This window comes from Pan paniscus, chromosome 6 (genome assembly GCF_029289425.2).
Source record: "Pan paniscus chromosome 6, NHGRI_mPanPan1-v2.0_pri, whole genome shotgun sequence".
NCBI lineage: Eukaryota > Metazoa > Chordata > Mammalia > Primates > Hominidae > Pan > Pan paniscus.
This window is the reverse complement of record NC_073255.2, coordinates 33,402,125-33,429,399: the sequence shown is the minus strand read 5'-3', so window position 1 is coordinate 33,429,399 and position 27,275 is coordinate 33,402,125. Positions and strand designations below refer to the sequence as shown.

The following is a 27,275-nucleotide window of genomic DNA, read 5'->3' as shown; positions in this document are numbered from 1 at the left end:
TAAACAAACTGGGATCCTTCCCACTATTGAAAATCACTATTATGTGCTAATAATAATAGCAATAATAATAATAGCTAACACTTTGGCATCTTTATAATGAACACAAGGCTAACTAATTTACATATGTATTATCTCATTTATTTCTGATGACATCTATGTGAGTTGGTTGCTTATCCACATTTTAGGGATGATGTAACTGAAGCAGGAAGAAAGTAAACAAGTCCAAGGTCACATAGCAGTTAACTAGCAGGGCCCAGGCTTGGACCCAGGTCTAGCTGGCTACAGGTTCATGCTTTTAACTGGTTCAAAAGACTTCACTTATAGCAAAAGGAACTTGTTTCATTTGGATAGGAAAACAGGAAGAGACGATTCTAGTGCATTCTCCTTTCAATAATTTAATATGAACTGTTCAAATGAGCAATTGAGATGCTTCTCAGCATCTGTGACTCACTCCTTCTGGATCCCAGAGTGCTGTTATGGAAATAAGTTGCAGTGTAGATCATACTTTTGTTCTAATATATGCAATGCAATGCAATGCAAGAAATTCAGTTCTGAGATATCCAGGGTAGTTGGCTCCTTTCTTTTGTCTTTTGGAAAGAGTAAAATTTCAGTTTGTTTGAGTTAGAGCTTCTCTGACTTTGATGCTGACCGGACTGCTCAAATATTTAGTAAAAGTGATTTGGGAGAGTACTCGTCATAATTGATTTAGGGGACTGCTCACTTATCTCATTCTACAGAGCTGCTTCACATCCCAAAATCTCATAAAAATTGCACCATATCATCACTGAGGAGAATCAACTGGTCAAAAAGGTGGCCTCTTGGGGAGAAGACAATGAAATCCCAACATTTAGGTTTCACCAGCTAGAGGGGATTGCATGATACTGTGATTTAGGAGGTCTCGGCCTGGAGTGCTATGGTAAGCACGATGAAAGTGAGACCAAAGATCATATTTCTCCAGGAATCCAGAACACCACACCAGAGGGAGGCATATGATATCTGTCTGCCGAGGTTAAGATACCAGAGAACTTCAACTGGGGTAGCATGAAAACTGGCCTGGCCCCTCTGATTTCAAAAGCCTCAGTTCCTATCCACTTTGCTTTGATGGTGTGCAAAATGGGTCTGAAATATGATCTCTCAATTATTCCCAAGGTTGCTGCTGCCAGAACAGCCATAAGCCAGACCCATTTCCATGTTCTGTCTTCATCATCAGCTTTGAAATTAAGACCATGCTGGTGAGAAGCGTTGAGAAGTAAAAAGAAGGGGCCTCTTTTCTTTCAGACTTTGGCTAAAATTAAAAGTGATTTACCCCTAAAAGACCTGTTTAGTTGCACAGTGGGGTACTTGCTATATCAACTGTGAGATAGAAATGGAATCCACCAGAGAAAGGGGTGCACCATGGGACTTGAGATAGAGGCAGAAAGAAATGTTGAGCTATTTAAAACTTCATTTCAAATTCGATCATTGACTGATCATTCATCATTTATATATGAAGAACCTACTATATGTCAGGCACTATGCTGAGCTCTATAAAAACGATGGAGGGAAAAAAACCAGACACAATCCCTGAGCTGATGGAACATCTGGCATAGTGAGGGTGATGGGCATTAATTGAATATTTACACGCATACTTATAAAACCACAACCCACCAAAGAACAAATCCATGCTGCTATGAGACTATCTAGTAGCAGGGCATGACTTTGTTAGGAAGGCTAGGGAAGATTTTTCTGAGAAATATTGCAAGTTGAGGAAAATCACCATACCACATTAAGCTCGCCCTAGCTGTAAGAAGTGAAGGTCTTGTATTACTATGTAGCAGGCATAGAGGAAAACACAGACATTGCACTGCGGGGGCTCAGGGAGTGGGAGGGCTCAACAAATATTCAAGGAATGACTAAAGTTAGAAATACCCAAAGGATGTTCAGGGTCTGAAGCAGGGTATAAGGGGATCTATGGCAACAGATGTTCCTGAACCAGGTGAAATTCAGAGAAACATGTGACCTTGTATAGTGGAAGTGGCCTGTAGAAAACAGAAGGAGGAGGAAGAATTAACTAAAAACTCCTTTGAAGTCAAGGGGTTTGGTTAGCTGGGCCTCACATGTATGAAGGGCCCTGTCTCTAGTGGGGTTCTCTGAAAGCAGATGGTACTACAGAGTCTAATATGAAAACTATTCATTAGAGAGAAAATGGATTTTTATCTTTAATTTAATCAGCATTCTATTTTGCCTTGCTCCATTCCCCATTTACTCTTCAATAATTTTTAACTTATTGTCTGTTGAGCTCCAAGCACACGATGTGTCCACAGTCTAGTTGAGTGATTGACATGTTAAAGTCACACAGGCATGCTGCAGAATGAGCCAGAGTCAGCCTGGGGGAATCAGGAGGGCTTAAAACTTTTCTAGAAAGCTCACTCTAACTAGACCAATAACCCCAGGAATGTTTGAAAGACTAGGCAGCCTATATTTATCCAGGCCTTAAAGAGAGTTAAGTGGGCTGTAATCCTTGAAACCAGAGTTGTGGAGGGCGGTAACTAGATTTACCTTACCTTTAAGTTGAACAGACACCATATTCATCTAGTGTTTGAATCCACTCCTCCCTCTTAATAACAGAACAGAAGCTGTGAAAACAGTTACCTATTCTAAGATACTTCACCTATGAGGTTAAGAAAGAAACCAGTGATAAGCTTTCCCTTTTTACATATGGTTCACAATTCTAAGTTTTGCTAAGAGAGTCTAGCGGGTAGCATCAACACCAGTTTTCATTTGTAAGGAGAAAGGAGGCAGATTTCTCCTCCACTGGGAGGTGGGGGCAGGGGGCCCGAGGGAGTATTTGCTAAAGTCAGGGAGATGAACTTGGCTTTGCCTGCAGAAGTGATTGACAAGGCGGCTTCCCGCTGCTCCGGAAGGAACCCAAAGTCAGGGGCTCAGCAGAGCCTCTTCACCCACCAGTGGTTACTTGGCTCCCTGCTGCTGGGGACAACCTCCCAAAAGTTTGCAGATAAAGTTTCTTCCTATAGTTTTACTCTTTCCCACTTGGCAGGCTTTATGTCACTAACGGATCCAAAATTAATGGGTCCTCTCTCCCTTCCTCCCTTGGATCTCTGGCTAAGTCAGCACATTCTGGGGAATGTGGCAGGCAGTTAGTTATCACCTATGGCACATCTTGAGGGTCTGGGCCCAAGGTATTCTCATCACACCTACTGCTCTCCCATCCAGTGACTAGGATCATGTGGAAATAAATGCAAAGCTCATTCACCATTTCTTTAGATTATATTCATAGAAATGTCTCCACTTATGGATGGAGCACACCAACCATTCTTCTGGAGGCATCTTCTATGTGTGTATAAAATTCAATTCAGGCCAGGCACAGTGGCTCACACCTGTAATCCCAGTGCTTTTGGAGGCTGAGGTGGGCAGATCACTTGAGGCCAGGAGTTAGAGGCCAGCCTGGCTAACATGGTAAAACCCTATCTCCACTAAAAATACAAAAATTAGCCAGGCGTGGTGGCGCATGCTTGTAATCCTACCTACTCAGGAGGCTGAGGCAGGAGAACCGCTTGAACCCAGGAGGTGGAGGTTATAGTGAGCCGAGATCATGCCACTGAACTCCATCCTGAGCAACAGAGCAAGACTGTGTCTCAAAAATAAAATAAAATAAAAATCTTTTAAAAAATAAATAAAATAAAAAAACTTGATTCAACCGACACAAATTGAGTAGCTATGGTGGTACACACACCTCATGCTGTGATATGTGTGAGTGTGGTTATCATCATGGTTAATTCTTTCTTGGCATGGGACCAATAACTCAGGTTGAGGATTATGCCATGTGCTCTCACTATCTGCAACTGGATTTATCTTTGAGTGGTTTGACCTGCTAGAGCGATATGTTGTGGTTGTGCCATGCACACCCCACTACTTGGGTTTGAATGCTGGTCTTGCCATTTATGATTTACATGACCTTGGGCAAGTAACTTAACCTCTCTGTGCTGAAGTCTCCTCACCTGTGAAATAGGAATCATAATAGTATCCCTATTTTACAAATAAGAAAACGGAGACACAGAGGGATTTGGCAAGTAGGTTATTATGTGCTGGCACTGACTGCACCTAATACAGGGCCTGGCACATAGAACACATCAACTGATCACTATTGTTATCGCAGCCTCTCACTTCTTGGTGACCCTTTTGTAGACATTTGGGAAGAACAGGCCACGGCAATTGAACAGGTTTTGCTTCTCCACCTCCTCCATATGAGACTAACTGATCCATGCATGTTTGAACTCTTGACCTCTGCAAACATAGTGCTGCGCCTCTGCCCACTGAGCTAACCATCCCAGCAGCGTTGGGGTGATGTAGAGCTACTAACTACCATATTCTCAGTTCAAAAGGATGTCAACCCCCCCTTGCTCCCTCATCCAAAATCCCTTCAAGATTTAAGTACACCTTCTAAGTTAATCTGTTTCAAACATTTGCTTAAGAAATAAAAAAAGTAAAAGCGCCTGCTGCTTTACTCCAAGTTGAAAATGGAGATACCGGTCTCTCTTTCTGCATTCTATTCCCTCAAAGTTCTTTGCAAGACAAAAATTATGTTGGCCACAGTTGCAATCAGCTTTAATTCATTCTTTATTGCTGCTCTGGTTTTGTGTTATTTGAGCTGGTTTAACTGTTAAAAGCGTTTCAAATGTTCACATGGCCTGCATTAGGTTACCGAATTAAAACAGGAACAGCCCACCAAATGTAGCTCTCTGAAATGCAAACCACATGAGTTTGATTTCTTTGTGGTATAACTTTAATTGGGTTCAGAGGTCTCTGAGACTTACCTGTCTATCTGCTCTGTGATGGCCTGATCTGATAAGACTAACTTAAAGGGTCTGAGGAATCAGAATTGCTTCAGCTCTAATTTCAGAACCAATGACCATGGGTTCTGCATTACAGCTTCATCCAATTTATGACTATCCAAATTCAATTCAATTGGAAATCTCAGAATACCCCCTCAGGGCTTCTTCACTTGCTGTTCTAGCAAGTGTCTGGCACACACAGAGAGCCTATGAGTCCCAAGCACAAAGTGCTGGGAAATTACTAATATAATAGTATTACCAATACTATATTAGCACTGCATATAGTCAGATTTGGCACTTACCTCCACTTCCTACACCCCACAATCAGATAGGCCATATAGTCTTCCTTTCCTGACATAATACAAAAGAAAGCTTTGGGCTCAGATTGTCCCTTTTTTGGTCTTCTGATAGCACTACCAACCAGTCTCCCTTAGCCCCTGTCCACCTTCTGGAAGAGCTTCTGTAGCTTCTAACATCCAGTCCTAAACTGGACTCCCCTTATTGTTTCTGAAGGCAGGTGGAAGCAGCAATTAACTGTGGTTTAGTTCTTAGGAAGAGCTGAACTTCCTCCATGTAGGTTTCTAAGAAATAGTCTCAGGACATAGCAAATCCACAAATGTTTTCTGAGTATTACAAGCATGGTACTAAGCAAACCACCATAAAACACGAGGCCTGGGAAGGACAGAGGGGGAAAAAATCAATTGAACCTGTGGCTGATTTAATATGGAGGGCAATGGACATGAGAAGCTAGAGAGGACTCCCCTCAGCCCGACTGCTTGAAGGAATGGCATTATGCTTGGGTGAAAAATAAATCACTCTATGACTTCAAGCTACAAAGGAAGACCCAGAAGCTGTGTAGAGGAAACATGATGCCCTTTGGCCATTGCTCTTCCCTTGCTAAGACTCCAGGGACACAAGATAGAGACATGGTGAGGAAAATCAGTTGGTCATCCTGTTTGGAGTAAAAGTAGACATTTTATGTGAGACTAAACAGTGCTCATGTTTATTAAAACAGTGGGGAACAGGGACATTTTCAGTATTTCCTCAAAAGTTCATTGATCTTGCAAAAAATTAACTTTGGCAATCTGAAAGACATCAAAGTCTTTCTAAATTAACTATACACAAAAATACACTTACTCCTAACCACACATTGAGCAGGTAGTTAGTGATAACGACGATGATAATGTCATTGAGGACTTTTGCTATATGCCAGATATTTTTATCTGTTCTTATGGCATCATCACCACAGGCTTGGAGGGCAATATCTTCATTTTAACACATTAGGGAAGAGAAACAGAGGCACTGAGTGATTAACTATAACTTTTCCAAAGTCAGAGTAACTTGGATTTCAGTTTGGGTTTTATTATTATTATTATACTTTAAGTTCCAGGGTACATGCGCACAACGTGCAGGTTTGTTACACACGTATACATGTGGCATGTTCGTGTGCTGCACCCATTAACTCGTCATTTACATTAGGTATATCTCCTAATGCTATCCCTCTCCCCTCCCCCCACCCCACAACAGGCCCTGGTGTGTGATGTTCCCCTTCCTGTGTCCAAGTGTTCTCATTGTTCAATTCCCACCTATGAGTGAGAACATGTGGTGTTTGGTTTTTTATCCTTGTGATAGTTTGCTGAGAATGATGGTTTCCAGCTTCATCCATGTCCCTACAAAGGACATGAACTCATCATTTTTTATGGCTGCATAGTATTCCATGGTGTATATGTGCCACATTTTCTTAATCCAGTCTATCATTGTTGGACATTTGGGTTGGTTCCAAGTCTTTGCTATTGTGAATAGTGCTGCAGTAAACATACATGTGCATGTGTCTTTATAGCAGCATGATTTATAATCCTTTGGGTATATACCCAGTAATGGGATCACTGGGTCAAATGGTATTTCTAGTTCTAGATCCCTGAGGAATCACCACACTGTCTTCCACAATGGTTGAACTAGTTTACAGTCCCACCAACAGTGTAAAAGTGTTCCTATTTCTCCACATCCTCTCCAGCACCTGTTGTTTCCTGACTTTTTCAGTTTGGGTTTTATGATGACAAAGCTGAGTCCCATACCACCAGATATAATGTCTTTCCTATTGTCACAGCAACAAAAGACTTAAGACAAAGGAGATGATACAGAGGGAGTAGAGGAGCTGACATGGTTTATCTGCAAGAGTGAGGCCCTTAACATGGAAGCTTCACACAGCCCTTTTCTCTCCTGCTCCTTCCTCACTTGAATAAATACTCCTAGGCAGAGAAAAAAATGGAATACTCACTACCTAAATATACAAACCGTGGATATTACAGAATCTTTTTTCATCTTCATGATTACCTTTAAATAATAAGAGACTCTAGAAAGGAAAATGACATCCTATATGAAAATTGGTATAAATACACTCAAGATTTATGCATGTCGCTATTTGTAAACAGCAACAAAAAGAACCACAAAGAAATATCAACTCTATTTTCTTTTTCTTTTTCTTTTTCTTTTTGTTTTTGAGACGGAGTCTCGCTCTGTCGCCCAGGCTGGAGTGCAGTGGCGTGATCTTGGCTCACTGCAAGCTCCGCCTCCTGGGTTCACACCATTCTCCTGCCTCAGCCTCCCGAGTAACTGGGACTACAGGCGCCCGCCACCACGCTCAGCTGATTTTTTATATTTTTAGTAAAGATGGGGTTTCACTGTGTTAGTCAGGATGGTCTCGATCTCCTGACCTTGTGATCCACCCACCTCGGCCTCCCAAAGTGCTGAGATTACATGCGTGAGCCACCGCGCCCAGCCCAAATATCAACTCTATTAATGATACATATGCTGAAGTGGTTAGGAGTAAAGTTACTGATGTCTGCAACTTACTTAGAAATGCATCAAAAAATAAGACTGATTGATGGATAGATGTACAGCTATATGATAAAGCAAGTATAGCAAAGAGCCATTGTAGAATGTTAGGTGGCGAATATACAATTCTTCATGCTTTTCTATGTGTTTGAAATGTTTCAAAGTAGAATGTCAGGGAAAAGTGACCATAGAGTGAGTCTTACATTTCTAAGCTGCTCGTTTCCTGACTCCGCACTTATTTAGAAAGCTGGGCAGGTGGGAAGAGAGGAGCTACTTTGCTGGGAAGAAAGCCAGCACTGGCCAATAATAATGTTGTCCCTTCCAGGGAAAACAGGCTTGGAGAACAACTGCTTGACCACTTCTAATCCAGATTCACAATCTCAAAAAAATTCTCATGCCGAGAGAAAACAGAAGCCAAAAATAGGTAAGAAAATACAGCAGGGGCAAGGAGAAGATGCCAGATTTCAACATCGCCGCACATTGTGTCATAGGCAGAGCTGCAAATGAAAGCTAGAACTGTGTACAGTTTTGCATGGTTTTGGAACCTAGACTTGGAAGGCTCTAAGGCTTGTGTATCCCTAGAAAAAAACAGGTCCTTGGTAAATATTTGCTGAATGAAGGATGCGTATTTTGTTGAAAGGTACTGAAGAAGATAAAAACAGTTTTGCAACTACTTATCTTACCTATTGATCTCTTACTGTTTAAATTAAGAAGCTGCACATATGTGATGTCTCTTTCAACCCTTTGTGCCCATATGTGTATGCATACTTACACCAATATAGTTCCTCCGTACTAGATAACATGCTGGGCGTTTAGGAGATTCAGAAATGAATAAAGCACAATTTCTGCTTTACAGACTTAAAACCTATGTGGAAACAAACCCCATGTAACTATAATACATGGGATCTGATGTAGTAAGTACCATGAACAACAGAGGCCTTATATTGTTTTGTTAAGATCTGACTTTACAATATAGGTCCTACATACTGTATTCAAGTCACCGGAAACAGTACCGCTACGTATAGGAAATGGCCCCCTCCAAAAGATGGTGAGATCCAGGATACCAAGGGACCAAAATTAGAACGCTGTACTGCAGATCAGAGTCTTCTGGAGAGCCTGAGATCTTTCCTCTATTTTAACCCAAATGGTTGAATTATCCCTTTGTGTCAAGAACATGATATTGCACAGAGAGTTGGCCCCAAACAGCCCTGGACCCCTGATCTGCAGTGAAGAGTTCCCCATAGCATACTTGGGTACACTAATGTAACTAGACAAGTACTGGTAAAACCAGGTGGTAGAAAAGCAGTCAGGAAATGGGATGGGGAAAGGGCAAAATCTGTGCCCATGGAGACATTTTAGGTATTGAAAAGGAGGTAATGTTTTCCACTAAAGGGCATCCAGTTGGAGACTGGTCTGAGCTGGCTCTCGTTTTATAACCTCTCAACACATGTGTGTAGTCAAGGCTGAATTTAAAACCTATACCGTGAACCTTAGGAAAATAAACCACATTAAACAAGCACAAATTGAAAATATTACACAAGAGATTTCACAGGAAATTGGTCCAAATTTAGCCTTGCTCTTTATGTATTTAAGCCTCTTATTCATTGCTTAGAACTTTATATCAGGATTTTAATATGAGTCTCTCCTCCCCCACCCCCACCCCCAGCCCAGTCCACCTCCACAATGGTCTGCTTAGTTTTACAAAATGTATTTTTTTAACTCCCAAAGAATCCTGCTACCTTTGGCCTGCTCTTTCAGTGCTCATTAACACATGTTCCCAAACAGCACACTGATGACTCACAGCATCAATGGTGAGGTGAGGCTGAGCATGTACCCAAAAAAATCCCACTGCAGTAGCAGAGACAAGCTCCACTGTGTGATCCCTGCATCGGTGGATTTCAATGCTGATTTTACATAAAAGGTGCCAGCAATCATGACAAATGTCATTAGCAACAAACCATTTCAGTGTCTTTCAGTCTCAGAATTCTCTAATACTACTTTCCTTTCTTCTGTAGATTGTTTTGTCTTGCTTTTAATCTTGTTGTACTGTACTTTCTCTCAGTCTCCTCAAATCCTTTTCTTGGAATGAAGCCAAGTATAGATAAATACATGAATGATTTAGAATCCCATAAATGTAACAATCCACCTTTTGTAATGACATTTGAGTTGTTCTGATGTTATCTTGGTTGGTCACATAGCAAGAGACTTCCAGAAGCAATGGCTGGACCACTCTTTCCACCTTGGGTCTGGATTTTTGCCATCAGAAATGCCCTGTGGGATGCTGCCAGGACACTCTGGTCCACAGCCCTTCTGAGCCAGGCATTTGCCAGGTGGGAAAAGTGATGCCAAACCAAAGGGTGGTTTTGTGGGATGGACAAACATGCCCTGAGGCCACACTGGGACGTCCCATTCTTTCTCACTTGTTGCTGCCAGACAGAATGTGATTATTACTGGAGTTTGCTTACAAACCACTTTTAGAAGGCTTATTAAATTAGAACTTGTTTTGTATTTAGTTTGGAATTTTTTAATGATTTCGAGGTCTGGAACTCATGTTGCTTCCCCTCTTCTCTCTATCACACCACAGGAAAATGCTTGCTGGTGAATGTGATTAAGTTTACTCTGACCTCTTTTCTTCGCCCTTATAATTCTCTACTCTTTATGGATGTGAGAAAGCTCCAAAAGAATAGAATAAGCCATGCAAAGAGCCCGAGGTCAGACTTCAGCTGGAGAGGGAAGGGGGCTGTCCAGAGGGCTGGCAGGGACAGGTACCCTATTGCTTCTACTGGGGTAGAACTGTGGGAAGTTTCTTTACAATTATTATCATTTTGCTAATTCCTATTTTAGAAAGATTAAAAGAACACCCTGGGCCCCTCCCAGAGCTCTGAGCTTCTTTGGGGGAACTCGCTGCCTCCTCCCCTTCTCCTCCTGTCGTTGCAGCCACCACACTCACTGAGGGGTCTTTCATCACAGCTGTAGAGAAACATGGGTTTGGAAGATGCCCACACAGATTTCTGGCCCGTGACAATGAGGACCACAAGGAGCATGGGCTTTTGGAGGTGTCCCTTCAAACCAACTCAGTGGTCTGACTGGGAGAATTGCTTCCATTTTCTGGCTTATTAAAAATAGTAAGGGAATCAAGATGACATAGTGATTTGATGAGCCCTTGAGAAACAGAAAACCCAGGATCACTCCATCCAAAAAAAGAAGCAAAGTTCTAAAGATAGGAGAATTCAAACAAATAGGGAGGTTATGCAGCCAAAGGGGCCCTTTATTATCTGTTATGCTCAAAGGTAAATACACTTCCCTGGCTGAAAGTATTAAATTTTCAAATGTTCAAGTAATCGTTAACCTAGTTCCGACCGCACAGGTGTCTGCAGCCTGCACCCATCCTGACTCAATGAGAGCCTCAGACAATGAATACGTCTAGTTGCTTTTAACACCCTCCCATGTGGGCTCACTCTGGGTGGTCATCTCTTGCCCCCTCATGCCCCAGAACAATTCTGGTGGTGGGGCTTTATTGGATTTCTCGGAGCATTAGGTTTCTGGGAGCATATAAACTCAAGGACTTTGCCTTTAAATCACTCAGAGCCAGGGAATAATGCAGAGGATGCTTCAAAAAGAATGAGGAAAAGTTAACAGATCAAAAGAACAGTCCTGTCACATAAGCTACTTCCTTTTTCAAAAACATGTATTAGGAGCGCAGCAGTTAAAACTCTGATCGGTCACGAAAATGAGCCCTAGCCCTCCGGCTGAGGGGCTGAGATGCATTAGGCACCACCTAAAAGAAATTTCTCAGTGATTAAGCTCAGTGTCTGCAGAAACACACAAACACACACACGGAGAAACAAGGCCCACCCTGGGCTCTCCTTCCCCAGGTAAGTCCCTGGTGTCCTTTCCTTCTGTGTCCACACAGGAAGTTGGTTCAGGGCTGCTGGAATGTTATTAGCTGCTAAGAACATCTTAGAAGGCTGAGTTGAAAAGCCCCCATACCTCTCTACAATGCTGATCTTCCATTCTTTGCAAATTATAGGGCAGACAGCTTAATCAACAAGAAGTGTATGCTTCAGAATCCAGCAACTACTACTGAGCAGAACATTCGAGGCTAAAGAAAAAACTCCCTTGTTTGCCTCAAAGTGGATGTTTATGGCAGTGTAGGTTTGCAGCCCAGGTAAAATGCATCTCTACTAAGATCTTTCATAGAAGATAGTCACTGTGGATCTGTTTGATCTAGAGCAGGCCTCTTCGTTCCCTTTCTGTACAAATGGAGAACAAAGAACTGGGGGCATCTCACCAAACAGGTCCCAACAGCAAGACAGCTGTTCTCCAGAAAGTAGTCTTGTTTTTATTCTTAGTTGGCTTTTTCTCTTAATGTATTTATCCCCCACATCTGTTACAGTTCAATAAAATGAGAATGGAGTGATAGTTTTTTTTTTTTAACCACGATTCCGTTGGCAAAGCAGATAGATCCATAATTACATGGAGACACATGTATTCGTTTTCTAGGGCTGCAGTCACAAATTATCACAAACTGGGTGGTTTAAAAGCCACAGAAATGTATTTTTTCACAGTTCTGGAGGTTAGAAGTCTGAAATCAAGGTGTCAGCAGCAGGGGTTCTTTCTCAGGGCTCTGAAGGAAAGTTGCTCCATGCCCAGCTCCTGGATTCTGGTGGTGGCTGGCAATCCCTGGCATTCCTTGGCTTACAGCTCTGTCCCTCCAATATATGCCTCTGCAGACACATGGCACTCTCCCTGTGTGTCTCTGAGTCCCTGTGTCTCCACATGGCCTTCTTATAAGGACACCACTCATTGGATTTAGGACTCACCCAAATCCTCCACAATGTCATCTTAACCTGGTTACAGATCCTATTTCCAAATCAGGTCCCATCCGCAGGGGCCAGGGGTTAGGACTTCAACACATATTTTTGAGGGGACAAAAATATGTCAGATCGTGACAACATACATGCAATAATTAAAGAGGAAAACCACAGGGCCTCGCCTGGGAGATGAGGACACTCTGAGCCTGTGAAGGAGGAAGAAGTAAAGGACTGTCCCAGGGGCTGGGCACTGAGAAGGAGGCCTCAGGAAGTCATCATTACGTTCCGTGAGGTATTCCCACCGGCAGAGTTCGGGCTTGACTGTGGTAGAGGTGAAATTGTGAAGAGAGAGGAAAAGATAATAGTGAAATCCTGGCAGACTAAACTAAAAAGTGGAGTGGAAGTGTGCAGGTTGAAGGTGGAGGCTGTGCCCAGCGCGGTGGCTCACTCCTGTAATCCCAGCACTTTGGGAGGCTGAGGCGGGCAGATCAGCTGAGGTTGGGAGTTCGAGACCAGCCTGACCAGCATGGGGAAACCCTGTCTCTACTAAAAATACAAAATCAGCCGGGCGTGGGGGATCATGCCTGTAACCCCGGCTACTCTGGAGGCTGAGGCAGGAGAATTGCTTGAACCCAGGAGGTGGAGGTTGCATTGAGCTGAGATCATGCCATTGCACTCCAGCCTGGGCAACAAGAGCGAAACTCCATCTCAAAAATAAAAATAAAAATAAAAATGAAGGTGGAGGCTGAAGCACAGGCAGCTCTGCCCATGAATGCTGCCTCTCTGCTCCTCTTGAAGCTCAGTGCTGTGGGCACCTTCTTGCAATCATGTGTAAGTGTACCCTGCCTAAAAGGGTAGACTGAAATGATACAACTTCCTTTGTTATTGTTGTTCTACCCTTTCTTGAGAGATTGAAATGGACAGATCCCCATCAAGTCTCTATGTTTCCCTTCTGATGATTTTCTTCCCTCGCATCCAAATACTAGAAGTTATTTCATGTTTTATTCTCCCCTCAATCACCTATCACCTCAGAAGCCACAGCTTGCCTGTCCAATCTCATCCACTTTCCATGATGATGATGGCATCACTGGTTCTCCCGGAAATTGATCTTTAAGATGGTACTTGCTTTATCATACCCAATAATTCACTTTTCCTCTTGTTTGTGGTACATAGAGAAAAAAGCATCTTCCAATTTTGTAGTTTTCAAACTATGCTCTTGCTGAAGAGCCCTTTGTTCAAAGAAATGCTTATGTGGAAACCCAACTAAGTTCACATATGTGAAGCTGCTGTGGTTGAAGACATACCTGGGAAATGGGGAGTCCTGCCCACCTGGCCAATCTCCACACCCCTCATGCTTGGCAGCCCCTGGGCAGGCTCTGTTGGGCCCAAGTTAGTGGATTCGAGGTGCCCATATTTTAATAATTCATCTTTATATTATGGCACCTAGATTTCACATTACAATGTTCTGGGATCTGCCTGCTATTTACTTATTTAATTTTAAAAAAACCATCAGTTATCTTGTTTTTCCCAAGAAATTTAAACAGTTTCCCAAGAATTGTCATATGTCAGCCTGTGTTCTGCCCTCTTCTCCCTTGGGGTCTGCCATCTAACTTTCCTCAAGGCTCTGATGGAATCCAGCTCTGTTTGGACGCTCCTCTAAAACTCACCACATGTCTAATTTCAGTACAATTAACAAAATTTGTAAGTTCTTTTCATTTCTTGACTGGAGATAAGGACTGAAAATTAAGTCAATTAGTAGAGAAGATAATGTATACTACAAGAAAAATGAGACCCATCACCATAAAAACTGATATAACAGTTAGACTTTGGAAAACTCCCAACTTTCCAGAGAAATCCACCACGGAAATATGAAGGATCAAATGCTTTTCATGGAAACACCTTGAAAACAAGCTTCCTATCATAACACTAAAAAGAAGTTGATGCAACAGGGTCTTTGACGTAAAAGTTAACAATGGAACTCATTAAGAACTGATACAAACAATACACTACTGTGACTTCGTAAAAATGTGGTTCCCCGTGAAGGTTACCATTGAGAATGAACAAATTAAAGTTCTGTCTTTATTAAACTCCTTGCTGATGAAGGCCATTTCCCTTGGCCTTTCTCTACCCCTAAATTCCAAGAACAAATGAAAAACGAAAAAGCAGCAACTCTATACTCCCGTGAAATTTTACCTAAGGACAGGCTTTAATACTACTGAGAAAGTGTGGGATTTCTGTTTCTTTACAGCACTATTTTGTCACCTTTTATAAAAACCCAGACAGGAATGCCCCTTTGCAATATTTTCCCACTAAACAGTTTTTCTATATAAATATCCAGGACCACAAATCCCCGGAAATCACTACAGTGCAACTTTCATTTACTTCTTATTCGTACAGGGGCATTCACCCAAAGAACTTTTTGTGCAAAGGGTAATAGCAAAAGAAGTATCTTTCCAATGCCTAGAATGGGAGAGGAGGTTCTTCTTTCTCACCCCACCCTGGCACTACATCTGTGAGAAGGTGGGCACCAAGTCACCTGCATTCTTGACAGGCAGACGGGGCATTGATTACCCAGACATGGCGCCTCCCTTGCTTCTAGTGAGGTCACCCGGGTCTTCCCTGCCCTGTCTAAAAATCACAGTTGGCTTTGCGATGCTTGACAGATTGTTTGGGTGCCTGTGGAGACAAAGCTAACTTTCACTGTACTGTAGTGGGCCTGATACAATAACTGGAGGCTGTTGGGTGTTTTCTTCTGATTCAGCCTTTCTTAGGAAGCTCTTGAGGGTCTGATTCAACCACTTGAGCTACAAACAACCACTATGGGAGGAAGAGGTAAAGGGGAGGAGAGAGACACCCATACTTGAGGGCGTTTGTGATTCTCTTTAAGCACCTGCAGGCCTCTGCCTGTGACTGTGGTACAGGCCTTGGCAAGGAACCAACCAAGTCTACGGGAAAAATAACGTCTGGAAGAATGTCTTGTCATACTCTTTTCTCTTTAATGGCTTGGTGAGCCTTTTCACCAGGCACAGCTTCTGTTGTGAACACTCCGCTGGTCAAAAAATCCCCTGGCCACACTTTCTCTGAGATCCCTAAAGAAGGCTGGAGGAATATTCGGGCACAGTTATTTCAAAATGATACAGCAAAGGAAAGAAGAAATAATACAAAATCTGGAATCTGGAGTTTGTGTGCAAGAAGGTTAAACACATTGGGAAAAAGTAAAGTTCAACTTGTCACCGTTCTGCCTCCTAAACAGCCTTGCTGCTTTTTGGCTGGGGGTTTCCTCACTCTTCTGCACTTTGTCTCTCACACTGTTTCGAACCTAGCCTCTAACTGAAGACCCATCTTGTTATTCATTTTTCTATTTTTAATTAGAGGAACACAGTGTCATGAAAAAAATTAACTTTCATCTCCAGACTTGAGAAAAGCCAAGAATTTAGACCTCCAATCAAAAAAGCTTCCTGAGTGCCAGCACTCATTCATGCTGGTTTTGTATCTGATGCACTTTTCATTCAATTTGAAGCTCAATGGGTATGAAACCCAATGAAATGAACCAAGAGAAGGACATCGTCCAAACATGTTGAAGTACTTGTGGGTGATTGGTCGGGCCTTTGTGTTCTGTGGCTCCTTTGAGAAGCCTCTGTCTCAGGCAGGCTCCAAACTGCCAACTCAACCAAGCAAATAATAATTATTCCTAATGGCAATAATAATTATGGAATGCAGTGGCCCCAATATAAGGCTGTTTGTCTGTGGCTTCAGGTGGGGTAGCCAAAGTTTCACACACTCTTTTTATAAAAATCTCTCTGTCTATCTCACACACACACACACACACACACACAAACACACACCAATTTGCCAAATGAGATTTCGACAAACTCACTCCTCTGGTTCTCTGCAAAGTGCCTGACTACAGAGCTGCGTTAAATAAGTAGCAGCTATCGACTGTGTGTGTGTGTGTGTGTGGTGGGGGGGGATTGGGACAAATCTAGCAGTTGACACCACATGCCCCCCCACACACACACACACAGACACCCCTCATTTTCCTTTCAGTTAAAAGTCTTCAACTTTCTCCAATTCCAGACTTTTATTTCATCAGATTTTTATTTGGGTGTACCTGGTCTGTAAAATTCCTCAGTCACCTCTAACAGCATAAAGCTTAGTTGAATTATTTTAAATTAATTCTTTCAATGTTTTAGAAAGTCTATGATTTGGAATAGGCATCTATAGGTTGCCTTTTGTTTAGTTTTGGCATTTAAAATATACACTGACTCAACATGGGGCTTTGGAAGGACTTTAGAAGCAGACTGGTTTCACTGAGTTTGCAGATTCATCCAGTAGGCTTCCCTCCCATAACCCAAACAATACTGGAATGGAATCAGCTACTACTTCATTTACCTTCTCTTTAATCTAGTACCTTACTGCTTATCTCTTTAAATATGCAATTTGAGCAAGACTCTTGAGAAAAATGAGATGAAGTGACATGCTAAGCAGAGATCCCTGAGAGTCGGTCAAATGCTTAGCCTCCTGCCCCTATAGATTCTAAGAATGTCATTGCTCATCTGACAAGTGTTCAATGTCTCAGTGATTCGGGGATGGGTATTTGCTCTTCCAGGTTCCAGTTATCATTATGATTATTCATGTAGAAAATGTTCATGCATTCCATAGACTAAAAATAATACATTGGAGGTCAGCTGTAAAGTGCTGTGTGTTTGGCTTGTGAATTACCATCGCTGGACCAAGATATGATGGGCATGTGGTTATTCAGGAAGTCATTTCTAGCATTTCAAAGATGTTTGGGGCCATCTGTTCTCTGCAAAGTTCTGTGACCCTGCAAAAGCAAACCAAGCACATTCCATCATGTCGCTACCCAATGCTCACAAGGGTCCTATCATTTTACAGACTTTACTGGCCTAATCATCAGCCAAAATGCACTTTGCCAAAGGGGGGAAAACTATAAAACTCCAAATTCCTTGAAATGTGTCTGGTACCATTAAGAATGTTTATTACACTACAGGAACTTTTAGTTGATATTTGCCAAAAGCACAACATACCTGGCAAATGGATTACTAGACTACCTGCTAAATGTGAATGAATGCATTTTGTAGAATTCTTCTTCAGCAGTCTATGTCAGCCAAGTAGTGTTGTTGTAGGGTGTGAGCCATGATAAGGAAACACACTTCTTCCTAAGAGCTTGTTTCAGAATTCCTGGGAATTTGAGCTAGGAGAAAGCATTTATTAGACAACCTAGTTTCATTCTTTCTTTTTACAAGATGGAAAAGTCAGGCCCCCAGCAAGGTAAAGAAGCCTGTTCAAAGTCTAGAGTTCATGCATGGTACAGTCACAGTCACCAGCCTTGGCTTTCTATCCCTAGAGCAATGATGTTGCACTGCCTCATTGAAATAGGATTCCATCTGTATATACCAGAATCTTAATATCAAGGATTCCCTTTACATTCAAAATTTGAGATCAAATTGGATGTTTATGTGTTATTCTGATTCAATCAAAGGTAAAATGCTAATGGTGTTTATGTAATCTTTAAATCTTCATTAGAAAGGATATAAAAGATGATTGTAGAGAAAATTTATTTGGTGAAACATAAATGAAAAATACATAGTAAAGAAGCTGTTGAATGAGCTATCTTTTGAATCTCAAAGTATCTGATTACATGAATATATCATACATGCAAAGGGCATCATAGGCTATCTCCAAATTTCTAGATTAATGCTTCTTTTTTAATTCAGAATCTATCAAACAGTTCAGACAAGAGTTATTTGCATTTTAGGAGACATATAGTATTATAGAATATAAAAGCTCCAAATATCTGAAATGCCTGCAGGGACACCGCCCTATTACTTGGACGTGTTCAATCTTCAAAAAAGCAAAGTGTACTTCCAGTTCCAAAGGACCAGCTCTGAATAACCAGGTTCAATTCAAATTTCTCCTAACATGTTCAGTTCACACAGGGCACTGCACATGCTAATCATTTTCCCATGTTAATTCTCTTTTTGATATTCTTCAATAAATGGTTATATTCAGTCATGGGACTCTCTCTAAACACCATAAGCCATGTGAACCTGCTAGGTTTTCATTCTTGCTTCTGGATTTGTAAACAGGAAATACTAAGCCAATCTTGATGTAGGAACTATGACAAGTACAGAAAAGAACAGTTAATTTTTTTCAGTTTGCGTTATGGGAGACTACATACTCTCATTCCCAAATATTCACTCACATGGCACCTTATCCAAGGCTTACACAGAGGAAGACACTAACCAGTGATATGAGCTAAAGCTGTGTTTCAGATCTTCCACAAAATAATTCCCCAAATAATAATAATTCTAGAATACAAGACAGTGGACTGCATTTTCCCATAGAACTGCGTCTGGCAAAACCATCATCCAGATCTCTTGCGTTGGACTTGTTTTACATGTTTACTATTTTACTTGTTTTTCTAGTTAAAGCTCCGAAAATAAGCCACTGTTAGCAGAGTGAGAATAAAAGAACAATTTCCTGATAAGATTACTTCAAGAGAGGAAGCTATACCTAGTCACGCACGCAGCACTGAGTCCCCAGAGAAGTTACCTTACGAAGTAGTTTACAAAATTACATTCATTATGAAAATAATTAACATTTTAGTGCTGAAAAGAACTTCAAGAATTTTCTAGTGGTACCCCACCCCCCAATTTTACAGGTGAAAAAACTTAAACCTGGGCAAGTTAAGTTTCTTGGGAACTGTGGGATAGTGCGTGGAGTAGGTGGTCTGGATTCGAGTTCTGGCTCTGGCCATTATCACTATGACCTGGGGCAAGTCACTTAATCTCTGAACCTTACTTTACTCAACTGCAAAATGGGTGTATTAATTCCTGGGTAACAGAATCATGCATGCCAAACTAGTAGAGATGTGCCTTGTAAACAGCACCTGACAAAGAGAAGAGGTTGCTGTTATTCACCTAAGAGTTGAGCCTAGAAGTCAAGTGTCTCTGACTTCATACATTAGGACCCCTCCCTTTTACTGCTGTGGGCTTCTCTTCCCAAACCCTATTCTGTTCTCACTCTCTGGGCTACGTGAACATATCTAGGAGGTCAGATAATCTAGAGCTTCTGCCAAACTTGGCTCCTGGAAGAAAACAAACCAAAAGAGAGAATAAATTTGAGACAGAAAAGAGGCAGTGAATGAGAATTCTGGAGCTGAGACTGACTCAATTAATTGGCTAACCCCTTTATATGTAGGTAAAGGAAACCAGGCCTGGGGAAGCTGAGTGCTTAGCCAAGGTGGCAAATCTTTTAAATGGCAGAGCCTGAATGTCTAAAACCCATGACCTCTGAACCCATGACAATGCTTTTCCTTGACTCCCCTCTGACTTGACATGGTTTTGCTCCAAGCAAGCTCTTGTCTTCCAGGCATATCTTTTCAATATGCTGCACAAAAGAACAAATGTCTAGATTTACTGTAAGCACCGAAAGAATGATCCCAGGCTAGTTGCTGTAGAAGTAGTCCCTCATTTGTGCCTATCTTTTCCAAAAATAGGAGGGAGGAAATGCACACTGAGACACTTACATGGAAGCTTCAGGAACTCTGAGGGCCAGGTTCTGTGTAGAAGTTCCAGAAATGAAGTCTTCCTCCAAGAAAAGCTCACAGGCAAAGCCAACTGTCCCCTCAGGAAATGGAACAAATCTGGAAGTTGAACTGCATTTGGGCAGGGAATAGTGGTCTTCCTGCAAGCTAAGAAGCCAAATATAGAGCAACCAAATGTTGGAGACAGGGCCGTTACTTCTCTGTGATGCTATAGTTTTCTTACACATGAGGGGATGAAGTGTTTGACACTGTAACCAGATAGACTGAGCATTAGCTAACTCCTGTAGATGATTCTGCCAGTCTCAGGCACAGTCATGGGTCTTCCACGGCACTGGTATTGCCATGGTCAGGAGCATGGGGAAACATGTGCTTTTGAGTCCAATAGACCCATATTCAAAACTCTGTTTATCTCCCTGGCTGGGTGACTTTGGACAAGTTACTTTTCTTCTTGGAGCAATAATATTGGGGTAAATAACAGCTACCTCTCTGAGCTATTGAAGAATTACAGGAAATAACATGCAAAGCTAGCTCAATGCCTGACACATAGTAGATCCTGAATAAATATTAGCTTCCTTTCTCTTCTTCAGTGTCAGTATCAAGGCCCTTTCTAACGAAGGGCTTGAGCCATTGGGGAGTTACCTCTGATTTTCTCTCCCGAGTAGAGCAGGCTTGCTGTGTTCCAGGTGGGAAGCTGAGATGACACTAAGACACAATGCTTGCCTGAAGAATCAGAGGCAAGGACCAGATTCGAAGACGAGAGCTGGGGTATTTTTCTGCCTCTCGGAATACCCAGCCATGTGCTCCCATGTTCTGGCTCTACCCCCTTCATCTGACCACAATACCATGTGGTGTTACAACTTTTGAATGTTAAGAAACATTATATTTCCGCAAGTATCAGTACTTAATGTTTCGTTCCACACATAAAACCCCGTGAGTGGTAAGGCTGCCGGCCCCCTTGTCAGAGGTAATTTCTCAAGGCTCTGCATGGGATTTAACGGGAGCCATATGGTTAAGTCTGTCAACCCTCCCAGAAAGCATCCCCCGGAAGGGCCCTCGTAAATGTTCTCGGGGCTGTGAAAGATCCAGCAACTTTCCAACAATAAAGCTATGTTCATAGCCGTGATATTCAGCAAAACACAAAGCAGGAAATAATGACTTCTGGTCTGCATTACTCAAAGGGGCTTCAAGTTGTCCTGGCTAAGGGCTGAGGACCAGTGACAAGCCGGGACCTGCTGCCCCGCTGCCTCCAGCAGGAAGGAGGCTGGCCTGAATGTCCCCAGCATTAGCCTTTGGTAGATAGTGACAGTCTTACTCATGCTCACTTTGGTTTGAGGAGCTTTAGGAAGCTCTTAAAAATAGATTCATACGCATATGCATTGACAGGGCAAACACATTCTTAACCTGTAAGCTGCTTTGTCATTTAGGTCTTCTTTAAGCCATGACCTTCAGTGATGGCATCATTTACTGACTTCTCTACTGTTCTTTCCCCCACCCCCAGCAACAATGACACAAAACCCTCAAATGTATTAACATTCCCATCTTGAGGGAACACTGGGCAGGAACGTTAACTCACACAGCAAAGCCACGTGACTCGTAGCATTGCTTCTGCCACCAACAAATTTTGAGATGTAATCAGCTTTTCTTTTTATTATTATTTTTCTTTGTTTGTTTGTTTGTTTTCCTCAGCCATGTCCATTGAACTACATCTAATATTCTCCATGACACATAGCATCTGGGATTGCAAAGAGAAAAGGGATAAAGAGGCATAGAAAAGGTAAGAGGAGGTACAATTTATAAGTCTTGGCACCTTTTCATCTTTACATAAAACAAGATTTTCTTCTATGATATTTTATATAAATTTCTGGCTAAGTTTTATGTCTCTGTTGTCTAGCTACAGCCCCATGCAAATAGGGTTTATAACCAAATGCCTAAGTTACGCATCATGTGGAAATATATGTTCCAGGATTAAAATTGGTGTAAAATCAGGGAGGGTTTTTTTACGTAAATGTCTTCATATATGCATTGCGTTGAACATATTTCTGAGTTTCCTGATACAGCTGGCCAATTCATTCTCTTAACCAGAATACTCCACATTTGTATATTCTAATGTTAGATATATTTGGCCAGTGCCCTACAAAGAAGTAAAAGGTAAGAAAAAAATATGTAGAATATTTTGGAAGCATCTCCCATAACCCATCAGAGCTCTGTACTGATATCCATTCTTGTAGAACTCCAAATTCTATATTATCTTCATTGCTCTCCTGAAGAATTACTGAGTGTAAATTATATACTATCACTTATCCATAAAGAAGAATCAACTTAGTTAAGAAAGCTGGGATCTATTAAGATTATAGCCATCTACTCAACGGATTATTGACTCCTACAAAAATGTCTTAGATGATAAGAAACAAAGAGACAGAGAGAGTGTGTTAACTTCCAGTAGTGCTACCTACCCTTCTGCCATTTTCCCAGGCTTTGCTGACTTGATCCTGAATTAATGAGCCTGTTACATGATAGCTAATAAAAATGACTGGAGGAGAGATACTGTTTGGATTCTGCCACATATTTGGTTCAAGGCTGAATCGATTTTATCTCTATTTAATACATGCTTGTTTTCTGTCTCACTTGTCTTCCCCACAGCCCATGGCTCACTCTTTTTTTCCATCTGGGAAACTTATCTCTGAAAACGCTACCATCAATCAGCCAAAGACACTTTTCCCGGCAGAGCGTCTGCCAGTTTGACTAAGCACAAGTAGTCACTAGTTTGGGGATGCCTCCCACACTCTCCATAGCTGTGTGTTTTTCTAGTCTGCCCAACCACACAAGAGCAATTTGAGATATTTATATTTACCTCTGGTTTCTATTGAGGTAATGGCACTACTTTCACAGAATTGAGCACAGGGCATGGTATGGATTGCTGTGGTATGGAATGGAAGTTGCACGTGTTGTTTGTCTACTTCCTTTTAACATTACTTCTTTGGATTTTTGCATTTGCACTCATTTTGGTCTGGTTTGGCTCAGTGCCTGTTCAAAAAGCATGAAAATCAAATGCTTATGAGGATGCCTACCCTTTGTCCCCAGAGTCCTCCCTGATAACTGGCACTACTCCCATTTTCAAGTCCTTTATGTTGATAGCTCTCTCAATACATTCAAGCCTCCAAGCTTTAATTTTGTACTGTGAAAAGAGGGAGACAGAGAAGAGCGAGAACATGGGGTTGCCTGCAGCAGCCAAGCACTGATAGAAGGGAAGGGAAGAGGGGGGAGCAGGAGCCAGGCGGCCCCTTCTCCCACAAAGTCTCAGCCATGAACACACCCGCTGGCCGCAGCACAAGAGCACTGTGCGTGGGCACAGGTGGGTCCCAGCCTTTCTGGCTGGATGCAGCTTAAGCACTGAGCCTGAATGAAGACTTTCATTGCTGTTTGCTGTTTTTCTTGGCCAGCAGCCATGGCAAACATTTGCAGGTGGCTTGGCCAGATTTTGACACTTAAATATTTGAGGTTGTGATAAAAATCAGAATATTACTACAATATGGTTCTGTGCAGCCTCAAAAAAAATAAAGTAAAAAAAAAAAGCTATCTGCAATTTCAAATGCTCATTTAAAGACACAGTCTCCAGAGGGAACTCGTGTTTTCAAATAAGTACTCATTTCCTCTTTCCTGAGAGAAATAAAAGAGTCAACCGTCCCCAAATGTTACCACCTAGAGTTTCATACTGAATCCACTGGTGAGATGGGTTGGGTTATTTCTTGCTGAGTCTCCAGGATCATCCGGGCAAGGTTTTGGATGGAGAAAAATGGAAATGACAAGATGTGTGGGTTTGAATCAACATGGCAAACACACCAGGGAGGAATCTGAATAAAAGAAATAGCCTCCCTCAGGCTTGGCAATGAGACAGAGTCCTAAAAGTGACAATTATCTCCTAGAATACACCAGGAGCGACACACAACACCCCAGGCTGGAGAATAAATGGGAAGATGGAGTGTGTCCAAAAGGCGTCCATACCACAGAAACACCCGCCTCCATCCAGGCATGGTGACACAGCCTACAAATGTCACCCAAATGTACAGTCCTGGGCCAGCTGGGTAAATTATCAACAGAGTCAGCACTCATCTTAAACTTTAGTGCTAGCCCTCAAAAGACTGTTTCATAAAGACCAGCTTTGTGCTAACAATGGCTGAATACTAAGGGCCTCCAAAAGGGTAGTTGGTGGGGGGTGGCAGGGAGAGGGAGGCAGGAGAACTCCAGGGGGGAAGGAATGCTGTAAAACTGCTAGTAAACTCTAGCACATTTTATGTTTTTTCCCCTTGAAAGAAAAATAAAATAATTATAATTAGCTGGCATAACTGTGAATTGTCTGCTGAAAGCCAAGCCACTTGAGAGAAGTCCCTGGAGATTTAGATGCTGTCTTTAATGAATCTACTCCACCCTCTTAGCACACTATGGGTTCTTGATTTAGATAGCAGCAACATTTGCTCTCATGGTCATTTGAGAAGAAAAGAAATCTTTAGGAGAGACACTTACCAACCTAGCATTGACTCCTTTCAACAAAGCCGAGCATTCGAAGGGCCAGGTTAATGTTCTGTTTCTTGAATAGAAAACCAAACGCACCCACAGCAAACTCACAAAATGGTCATTACCCATTACCCGTTACTCTCATTTCTTAAGGTGGGTCTTAACGTATCACAGCCATTCCTGGTAAGTTGAAAATGTGAGACAAGGTGCCCCTTCTGGAATATCCTAGGGAGGAATAAGCCAGTTTTCCCTGCAGGTCTGGAATTCTTATAACACCGAAAAACAAGAGGGAAAAGACCTACTGACAAATTGTGGAGCAGTTTCTAAGTTTTTAATTATCACTTCCAATATTTGACTGAAAATTCAAACAGAATGTTGATGCACATACCAAACACAGCAAGCGCCCCTTCTCATTTTAAACAGAATTCTGGAAGCATAGAGCAGCCAGTTCTCAGCAACCAGCAACAGAACTTTATCACAGCTCTTTGGCTTAAAGTTATTACCTTTTCTTCCTAAGAACCCATGTGCTCTTAAATCTTTTATTTCATCTTTACTCTCATGAGGCTGGAAAGAGCAGACACCATCCTCATTCTGGGGATAAGGAAGCTGGGCCAGAGATTCTGCGTTTCTGAGAAGCTCCCTGGAAATGCCCACGCTGCGGATCCTCAGACCACACTTGGCACATAGCGAGGGGCTAGAGCTAACACAGGATACCCAGAAGGGAAAGCTCTTTCCATCAGATGACATGGAGTATCTGGTGTTCAATGACAGGATCTTTCTACCAATTTTTCCTCAATGCCTCAGTATTGACCATTTGCATAAATGAGAGAGAGGGGCCTGCTTTCTTTGCTTTGTCTACTCCGGAAATCAGCATGGACCAACGTAGAGGAAGGAGAGGGCTAATAAGGAGGCAGTAACAGGAAGGAGAGGGCTAGTAAGGAGGCAGTTACAAGAAGGAGAAGCAGGGAAGAATGAGCAGAGGGCGGGACGACTGTGGAAATATGGTGGTCCCCCTTATCCGTGGTTTTGCTTTCTACAGTTTCAGTTAATCGTGGTCCAAAAATATTAAAAGGAAAATTCCAGAAATAAACAATTCACAAGTTTTAAACTGCTCACCATTCTGAGTAGCATGATGAAACTTCATGCTGTCCCAAGCTATGCCCCCCAGGATGTGAATCATCCCTCCTGTCCACCGTGTCCACATTGTGGACACGCCCCACCCAGTAGTCACTTAATAGCTATCTCAGTTATCAGATGGAAAACACATATCACACACAGGGTTTGGTACTATCTGCACTTTCAGGTATCCATTGGGCAGCTTGGAATTTATCTCTCACGGACAGGGAGGGATTGCTGTACACAGAAGATGAGGTGATGAGTGTGGCAGCTCCCAGGAAGGGAAGGGCACACTCTGTTGGAGACAAGGCTGAGCTGGTAGAACTTCCCTCCACCATGTTTGTTCTGCGCACTATACTCTGGTCTCCATAACAACCATGGGTTTTCCCACAGTCATCTTAAAGTTCATAAATCTTGTCTGAAGAAATGATGACACAGAATGACTTGCTCCCCACCCCACCCCTGCCACCCAAAGTCCAAGATCAAAACAGCTTCTACCAAGCGGAGACTCCTCCCTTCTCCCATCAAAAGCATCACTCTGAGCTCTAGGCAATATCATGACAGCCAGAAAAACCAACCAATCTGAGCACCAGAAACCAGGAGAAAGTCCAGGACATTTCCTGAGTTCCAGCCAGGACCCAGGGGCAGCCGAGGAGGGCTCCTTACCCGATCTGGCGGTTGGTGGAAGGTGCCTGAGTGATGACAGAGCTGGACTGAGGCGACGGCATGGCTTGCTGAATCACAACGCTGGTGTCATGGTTGGGCAGCCGAGCGCTGCTAAGCTGGTGAGTTCCGGGCCCCGTCATGGCCCCACCAACTGCATTATGCATCGAGATATTCTGCCCAGAGAAGACACAGGGGAAAGGTCAGGAGGAGTCAATGTTTTTATTCTACTCTCAAGCTCTCAAAGGCCAAAACTGGGAATCTAGTCATGTCAACTACATAGAGAGTTATGGCTTCCGGCAAGCCATAGGCCCATTCATCTTGTTATAATATACAGCTACGAGGAGATGAAAAATAACTACTCACCCTTAGAGTAAAGCATGTGAGAAAATGCCTTAAAGTCTCCTTACCACTCTGCTGCCTTCCTGATGTGAGGTTTGCATCAGAGATATTTAGTGCCTGCCTTCTCTGACTTGAAGGATGAATATCAGATTTGAAAATGATTTTTGTGGTAAGTGCATAATACTGTGATTTAGTGAATAGTCATTCTGCATCCTGCTTTGCATGACAAGCACACTGGCTTTTTCCCTTTCATTTTTAGTCCTATAAGAGTGCTCAACCATACATATACATTTTTTAAGAAAACGACCTTTCCAAATCATAATCTCAGGACTGAGGACACAAGCTCAACAACCTGTGGAATGAGGATGCATGGTTGGAATACATGACAAGACATCTGGGATCCAACGATCAGAACAAGAGTTGCCGCTTTCTGCTGTATTTTCATAAAATCCATCTCTCACAATGCATGGAGTAATGGAAACACAGAACAATAATCAAGCGTCTAGTTACTTGTTCCATGTCTTTTCCTTTGGAACATAGGATGTTTGTATTCACAACTCTATCCCGTGGTGCTTGGACCATAGTAGGCAT

At 42.3% G+C, this 27,275-nt stretch overlaps 1 protein-coding gene across 2 annotated transcripts in view; it reads right to left on the bottom strand.

The window, feature by feature from the left end:
* Positions 1–27,275, bottom strand: part of CREB5 (cAMP responsive element binding protein 5) — a 416,278-nt gene that overhangs the window by 228,764 nt on the left and 160,239 nt on the right. For both annotated transcript variants that reach the window (XM_008960013.5, XM_063606199.1), the window contains exon 5: positions 26,346–26,518. In XM_008960013.5, the coding sequence (XP_008958261.1) occupies positions 26,346–26,518 (173 nt within the window). The remainder of the gene's footprint in view (positions 1–26,345; positions 26,519–27,275) is intronic.